Source organism: Olea europaea, unplaced genomic scaffold, assembly GCF_002742605.1.
Source record: "Olea europaea var. sylvestris unplaced genomic scaffold, O_europaea_v1 scaffold372, whole genome shotgun sequence".
Classification (NCBI taxonomy): domain Eukaryota; kingdom Viridiplantae; phylum Streptophyta; class Magnoliopsida; order Lamiales; family Oleaceae; genus Olea; species Olea europaea.
This window is the reverse complement of record NW_019256525.1, coordinates 241446-250092: the sequence shown is the minus strand read 5'-3', so window position 1 is coordinate 250092 and position 8647 is coordinate 241446. Positions and strand designations below refer to the sequence as shown.

Below are 8647 nucleotides of genomic sequence, written 5' to 3'. Positions count from 1 at the left end.
TGTTATAATAATACTTATGATAAATAATATAATTAGAATCAATATCCATTTTCAGTAACCATATACACGTAATTCTTCTGTTAGCTTATTCTTTCTTCGGCACAAAGCACAACAATTTTTAGCCAAGTCTAAATTGTTTTTTTAAATTTTAAATCCTATCTTAGTAAGGAATGAGTTCTTGGTGTAGATCTTACCATAGAAGTTTTCACTCTTAAAATTTACAAAATAACAAAACAAATCTTGTATTTCGATCCTACCAATTTTTCGCCAAATCTTGTTTATTTTGAAATAGGCACAAAAAAAATAAATAAATAAAAAGGAGCGTGAACTCAATTTTCAATCAAATCCTTAAAGAGTGGATACATGTCTAATTTGAGTAACTTGAGAAAATTAAACGAACTATAACTTACATATTTGTGAAACAAATTTGAATGCAAGCTTGATGTTCAACTTGAGCTAGAATTCCGAAATCTCTTGTAATAGGATTTTGACACTTGTAAATGATATTATGTTACGAGGATACATGACTCTTTTGATATGAAGATAGCTAGTTTTTGTTTAAACCAAGACACCACAATGAAATTTGTAAGAAAGAGTTAGAACATTTTAGATTAAAACTATGCGAGTGCAACTATGAGATATTCGAATAATGTCATCTAGTATTAGTGATATTAGACTTACAATCTATATAAATCTTTCTCGATCAGGATTGTACACTGTTTTGTTTGGCAATCAATCTATCACATGTGATACAGTTTTAATGCCCTTGTTTGAGCCCCATTTTAGAGGAGAAAATGAATTTTTGAATAGTGTATTGATGGGAAATGTGTGGTTAAAAATAAGAATTTGTTTTGATTTGCGTATAATATTATTTTATTGAAGAATGTGTGGTTGAAATGATGTTAAATCACCGTTGAAAAATGTATTTTGATGGAAAAATGGGGCTCAAACAAGGGAATTGTCATCCAAATTAATATTTAGCACCAATGGTGGTGAATAACATTACTCGAAAAATTATATTGTAATTCGAAAAGCTCTAGAAATGAATATTTTGAGAATGACTTCACTATATGTGTAGTGACTAATAGTTTTAGTTGTTACCTTGTGTAAAAGACTTAAATTATTGTTTTAAAATCTTATGGTGGAATACTTTTTTCTTTAAGCCGGTTAAATCGATTCTAATCTAATCAAAATTGATCTTCAATTTTAATTTATAAATTTTTCCTTTCTAATTAAATGGTTCCACGATGACTAAAGATGAGGATAGAGAGGAAAAATTAAGAAAAAGACTCCAAGCACGACAAGGGGGTGGAAACAAAAGCGATGTGTGAGAATAAGCTTCATATTAAAAATAATCTCTTTTTTCAATTTTAACTCTTCCACTATGGTCCCGTTTGTTTTCCATTTTCGAAAGAATGAGAATGAAAAATATAGTCGTTAAGGGCTCTTCATAAGAGATAAAAATTCAAATTTAATAGTTTGATATGATGGATAACGGTCATATTCTTCTATATAGTATTTAACGGAGTTGACAACAATTATTAAAATTTAATTATGCAAAGTTTTTTTAATTATTAATTATTTTAAAGCTTTGTCCCAATTTTTTAAAATGGTAACGGATGGATTATCATTAATCGAGTTATGCTACAATGACAAAGAACTTTGACAAAGTTGGATGACAAAGTTAGATCTACACTAATCATTTCAAAAACAAATTTTTAAATCATTTGAAATCAGAGCCGGACACTTTGTAAATTCACTTTTTGTAATCCAACTTTGTTGAAATAGAATTATTGTAATATTAAACGTGCACGGTATGTGGAAGTCTCTTGGAAATGGTCCATCAAACAACTTGACAAATTGACCTGGTCCGAAATCACAACCATTGGATGAATCCAAAAATTATCAAATCTAACGGCCCATATGCCATCAAAGACTGACGCAGCAACTCCGTTAGCTTCCTCTCTCTCTCTCCCCCCTATATATATATATATATATATATATATATATATATATATATATATATGTATATATATATGTATATATGTATTCGTTTTCCACTCTCATTACTCCACTCTCAACTAAATTCAAAATTGAAATCCATTTCTTTTCCAAATTTTGTGATATCAAATCCGTTTCTTCTTTAATATTTCTGGCTAGAACTAATTACATTAGATGGAAAATCCAGCAGAAGTTTCTGCAATTGAACAAATTAGAATGCATCTTCTAGGAGAGTTTTCTCCAAGAGAGCTTTCGTTTTCTGCTCAGATCGAAAGAACTAGTAGTATACATTCATCAGTTTCGAGTTCTCAATCTGACTATTCAGTTTCCATTTCTGATTATTTCATGGATCTTGAGCAAAATGAATTTGATTTTAGCGACTTTTCAAGCCCTGAGTCTGTAGATTTGGGGCAAAATCAGTTAAATCCTCCAGTTATAGACCTCACTACACCAAAGGCGCAAACATTGACAGAAAGGAAGCCTTCATTGAAGATTGAATTGCCGGTGGTAAAGAAATTCGACTGGATAGAACTTCCCGAGTCGACTCAGTCGAACTCGGTGGCGAACGTGCAGGACAACTCCGATGTGGAGAAGATTCATTACAGAGGAGTAAGACGGCGGCCATGGGGAAAATACGCGGCCGAGATCAGGAACCCTAAGCGGCGTGGCTCACGTGTCTGGCTCGGGACATTCGACACCGCCATCGAAGCCGCTAAAGCTTATGACAGAGCGGCGTTCGAGATGCGGGGTTGCAAGGCAATTCTGAACTTCCCGCTGGAGATTCAGAAGGAAGTATGTGAACCAGACGCCACCGTTGACGTAGGGCGAAAGCGGCGGAGAGAAGCAGAGAAGGTAGTGATGGAAGAAAAGAAATCGATGAAACTGGAAACGACAGTAAGAAATGAAATGATGCAACGGCAATTAACGCCGTCATGTTTGAGCTCAGCTTGGGATCAGAACGGGGATGAGACATTTAACTTTCCTCTGTTATCTCCATTATCTCTGTTCAATTATCCGCAGCTACTTGCCATATGAAACAAAATAAAGAAATTGCCACTTTAGTCATTCTGTCTAATGTGACGAGTTTTTATACAGCCACTATACAAACGAAAATAGAAAAAAAGCGAAATTTACAATATTAGTTGACAATTCTGCGTTGTTCAAATTCAAGCATGAGATGTAGAAAATAATTTTTCTAAATGAATGAATGTGATAATGTCAAATCGGATGTTGTCAATCAATATTGTACATATAACATGGTTCACAAAAATAAAAGGTCAACTTCATAATATTAGAATTATGGTATGGACCTTAGGCCATCTCTAACGCTGCACCAAAATTTGCACTATTTTACATCAAACTAAAATTTTTCTCCAACCATTACATCAAAACTTACACCAAATGAAAAAAATTTATTACTTTGTTCATTCTTTCGATTTTTGACAATGTATTTATTTAAAAAAATTATTTATTTATTTATTTATTCTATAACTATATAAATTACTAAATCATAACTTCGTTAAATTAACAAATATATTGATTACTAAATTATTCACGTGTTTTATATATTATATTAAATTGACAAAAATAATTGATTATATTATTAATTTATGATAAACAATTACGTTAAATTTACAAAAATATCAAACTTTAATAATATAAATTTTATGTTAAATTAAACTTTAAACGTAAACTTTACGTTAATTAACAATCACGTTAATTATTATTGATTATATTATTAAAAATAATAAACTTTAATAATATAATTAATAGTGTAATTAATTATTATCATTATCATTATTATTATCATTATAGAATGAAAATGACACAAATACCCTTAACTATTATTTTGAAAAATGAAAAATAAAGACAAAATGGACATTGCACCATTTGGTGTAAAAAATGGTGTAATGAATAGTGTTGTACCATATTTACACCATATTTGGTGCAACACTATTCACTTTGTACAATTTTGCACCAAAATGGTGCAAAGTTTGGCTTTGCATTGGAGCAATTTTGCACCAAAAAATGGTGCAATAATGTAACCATTGGAGAGGCCCTTAGTGATCGGACTAGTTTTTATAAGAGACATGACGTAATTATTGTCCACACATTTCAATGAGTCCTACCGCTTAAAATTTTAGTTAAGCACTCTTGAGGAGGGTTGACATTTTCAATTAATCATGAACAATCATATCTATATGATGTGAGTTGGTTAAAGTCAACTAGAAGCCATTTGTCTTGCATCCTTCATTATCGAATAATTCCATAGTTGCAAGGAATTATTGACAGAAATTATTCAAGTAATGTGTTGACACTAACTGTATGGTGGATTTTTGTGTTTGTTGTGTATGGTGGATTTTTGTGTTTGTTATTTCAAAATTCAAAGAAAAACTATTGTCTTTTCTGTACGAATGTTGTCAAACTTTTTCTGTCATATAACAAAATTATTTGTTATCATGGTGTTACATGCCTCGTTTCGTTGTCGTTGTTTTTTCCCCTTAAACTTACTTTGTCCCTAAATTGGATCTAAAGAATATAAAAACAATAAAAGCACGTCAACAATGAATAAACCAACTACATGGCTCCGTGCAAAATAGTTGTAATTATTGAATTATTTCTAGGTAATGGAAAAGTATATTGACTTCATCCTTAATTTGACTACTAGAAAGGGAAACATGAGAATCAGTCCACATCTAACATGAAACTAGTAATTAATGAGCAAAAATAAAGTCTGATTTTTAACATAATACAATTTAAAAAGTGATTATTATATTTTGAGTAACTAGAGCAGGTAATAACTGGAAAGTAACTGTAATATTTTTTGAGTAAAGGTGGTGTCTTGAATCTCTTGATGATATATATGTGGGATTGAAAATGATAATCGATTTTGCCCATTTCCTTGTTATAACGTCGATAATCGTTGTCTTTGTTTCTCTTTTTGCTTGGACCTGATTCTTTTTGAAATGATCATGGGACTTTCCCTTATAAGCATTACAGATGGGGATTATTTAGTGCACCGTTAGCTTACTAAGAATTGGCCTCTAACATAATTTGCATGCCTAAAGATTCAAACCTTTGATTATGCTTCAAAAGAAATCTAAGTGAATTCTTTAATTGATACTAGCATTCAACTTAAATCTCTTTTAAGAAGAGATCTTGACAATAAAATAGCTGAAGATGCAAGTTGACGACAAACATCGATTCCTTAAGCCCATGCATTTTTATGCACTCTTGAGCAAATCCCACTTGGAAATTGGAATCCAGGGGTCCCTTAGATACGTATGTCTTGAAATTCATGGCTTATTAGACTGTTTGTAAAGAATGATGCTATTTGTAGTCGTTCATTATCGCAATCGTCCTACGTGGCATACATGTGACAATTAGTGATTTGTTATATAAGGTATGAACTACGACAATAAACGACTGTAAATAACATTACTCGTTTATGAAAGTTGTAACAAAAGAATTTATCAACATGTTCATTGCTCTCAGTGAAGCCCAGTTGAACGACGTAATGAAATCTTAAATAGTTCGTACTTATTTTGAGTTATATTTATAAGCCCAATAGCAATTTTCTTCTAGCAAGCAAAACTGGTGAATGCTAGAGAGAACTTGGTTGCAAACTCTACTAAAGAGGTTATATATTGCAGGGGCATAGTGCCATACCAATTATGTAGATACTTAAACTTGTCGGGAAGGGAATGACCATGATCTCTAGAGCGTATAGATCTTCACATATCAAAATCGGGCAATTGCAAGTCCATCGTCTAAGTACTGGTTCCTCAATTTTTCGATTTAAGGAGTTCCTCCAATCGAGGATTGATGGTAGGTTCCAATGAGATCAGTGAAAAAACAGATTTTGCTATCGTTTTAGTGGTCGAGTGTTTAAAGATCCCTCAATCCCAGTCGACCACAAACATTTTCGCTCGTGGGTCCTTCCATTGTTTTTTTGTTCAAGATGACTAATCCTTCAGTATCGCTCACGATGGTCAATTTTGTCAAGTGGTACACAGCTCGAATTAATCAGATATGGTAAAAGATGAGTGTAAAGTTCTTTTTTAAATGTTGCTTGTGAAAATTTCTCGATAAACAAAATTCAAATGAACTTGCATTAGTGCTAACATCTGAAAGCATATTCATTTTCCATTATCCGTTGGCTGTATATGTACACGACAGCACATCGGAAAACTAAAAATTTTATGCACGCATTTCTTTCATTTCACCATAACCTGTGGATAATCAAACGGAGATAACGGTGAAAAGTTATACGTATCGTGCGCGCTCTGATCCCAAACTGAGCTCAAACATGACGGCGTTAACGGCCATTGCATCATTTCATTTTTTTCTGTCGTTTCCGGTTTTATCGACCTTTTTTCTTCCACCACCACTGCCTCCGCTTTTCTCCGTCTCTTTCGACCTACGTCGACGGTGGCGTCTGCGTCTGATTCGCATACTTCCTTCCGAATCTCCAGCGGGAAGTTCAGAATCGCCTTGTTCCCCCGCATCTTGAACGCCGCACTGTCATAAGCTTTGGCGGCTTCTATGGCGGTGTCGAACGTCCCAAGCCAGACCCGTGAGCCGCGCCGCTTAGGGTCCCTGATCTCCGCCGCGTACTTGCCCCACGGCCGCCGTCTTACCCCTCTGTAATGACTCTTCTCCTCCACAGCCGAGTTGTCCTGCACCGTCGCCACCGTGTTCGAATGAGTCGACTCGGAGAAGTCGATCCAGTCAAATTTCTTCACCTCCGGCAATTCAATCTTCAATGAAGGCTTCCTCTCAGTCAATTTTTCCGCGCTTGGTGTAGTGAGGTCTACAACTGGAGGATTTAATTGATTTTGTACCAAATCTACGGACTCGGGGCTTGAAAAGTCGCTAAAATCAAAATCATTCTCCTCAAGATTCATAAAATATTCAGAAATCGAAACTGAATAGTCAGATTGAGAGCTCGAAACTGATGAATTTATGCTACTAGTTCTTTCGATCTCAGCAGCAAACGAAAGCTCTGTTGGAGAAAACTCCCCCAGAAGATGCATTCTAATTTGTTCAATTGCTGAAACTTCTGCTGGATTTGCCATCTAGTGTAATTGATTCTAGCCAGAGAATATAAAGATGAAATGGATTTTAGAGACGGAAAATTTTGAAGAGGAAATGGATTTTAATTTTCAATAATCGTTCAGATTGAAGTTAAGAGAAGTGGAAAAAGAATATATATAGGGGAGAGTCAAGAGATAGGAAGCTTCCATCAAGGCGCTATGTAATGGAGACGTTGGGACAGTCTTTGATGGAATATGCACCGTTAGATCGATGACTTTTTTGGAGTCATCCGATGGTTGTGATTTCTGACCTGGTTAATTTATCACGTTGTTTAATGAGGCATTTCCAAGACACTTCCGTGAACAGTGCACGTCCAAAATATACAATTTTAAATTGGGGGGAAAAGCTTTAAAATAATAAATTTAGAAATTTTGCGTAATTGTTAATTATAAAATAAGAATTGAAATCTAACTCATTTGTATTTTTTCTCTTTTAATATTACTAATGATTAATGTTGCTTAGATTATATGGAGAATAATCCACCTGATAATGTTGCTGGTGAAGAGAAAAATTTAAAAAAAAAAATAAGGGTCTTATTTTTAATTTTGTTTAAACTAATTCTTAGTAGTATTCTCCCATTTTCTCAACATCATATCCATTGAATTGTATCCTTTATCTCGTTTGCATCTCGACTCCATAATCTTATGTATGTGACCTCATTAGTAAATTCAACATTTTTTTCTTATTTTTTAATCACATATTCACAGTCAAAATACTGCCTCTGTTTGATCTCTATTTTTGAGGTAAAAAAAAAAAAAAAAAAATTTATTAACAAACAAGCCACACTACTCGACGAGAAACAAATCTTTAAATCTTTCGGATCTCTTGGAATTTTACTTTATATTTACGCTCTTTCATATCGGAATATTAGAAAAGTAAGTTAGGATGACGTGTGAAATCAGTCCTGAAACAAATCTTTCTGATAGATTTTCACCCACTTTTTACATGTCTTGAATTTGAAGGCATCTCAAACTTCTAGAACAACAAAAGTTGACATTGAAAAGCCGGCATATTTATCGAGGAAGATAAGGTTACACATTTCATACTTCATACTTGCGTTTTAAGGAAGTACTGAAAGTATTCTAGAAGCCACACAGAAGAAGAGATTTTTTTTCCTTTAGTAATTTGCTCAGGTTAAAATGATTTTTTTTTTCTGAAAATTATTTTACAAATGGTGTTGTAAAAAAGTTTTTCTATAAGAAAATAATCTCTTTCGTCGACCCTCAATTAGACCATGTACGTTAAAGAGTTGAGTTGTTGTAAATTTTGTTCTAATATATGCTATACTCCTCATTTTCTTGTGTCTTTCTTCTTTATATTTGTACGTATTAACTTAAAATTTTAAGTTAGACTAATAAAAATCATTTTATCTTCGTCCGTTTGAAGTCATTTGAATTGTCACCATTGTTTAAGCAAAATGTTTTCTAAAATTGAATAATGAAAAATATACATGTAATATTGTTTTGATATGTAAAAAATATGAAAAATATTTTTCCAGATTAATAGGTCTTCAATTATTAATTCCTATTCTCAGAAGAATAATATGATT

At 33.0% G+C, this 8647-nt stretch overlaps 2 protein-coding genes across 2 annotated transcripts; one reads left to right on the top strand and one right to left on the bottom strand.

The window, feature by feature from the left end:
- The first annotated feature begins 2058 nt into the window (after positions 1–2058).
- Positions 2059–3093, top strand: LOC111386758 (ethylene-responsive transcription factor ERF104-like). Its single transcript, XM_023011223.1, has one exon. The coding sequence runs from the start codon at positions 2176–2178 to the stop codon at positions 3034–3036; it is 861 nt and encodes a 286-aa protein (XP_022866991.1). The 5' UTR covers positions 2059–2175; the 3' UTR covers positions 3037–3093.
- A 2951-nt stretch (positions 3094–6044) lies between these two features.
- Positions 6045–7198, bottom strand: LOC111386756 (ethylene-responsive transcription factor ERF104-like). Its single transcript, XM_023011222.1, has one exon. It carries the CDS (start codon positions 7077–7079, stop codon positions 6219–6221), a length of 861 nt encoding a protein of 286 aa, XP_022866990.1. The 5' UTR covers positions 7080–7198; the 3' UTR covers positions 6045–6218.
- Positions 7199–8647: the final 1449 nt, after the last annotated feature.

Excerpts from the sequence above, each read along its gene's own strand:
- LOC111386756 (XM_023011222.1), bottom strand. The coding sequence starts at position 7,079 with ATGGCAAATCCAGCAGAAGTTTCAGCAATTGAACAAATTAGAATGCAT.
- LOC111386758 (XM_023011223.1), top strand. The coding sequence starts at position 2,176 with ATGGAAAATCCAGCAGAAGTTTCTGCAATTGAACAAATTAGAATGCAT.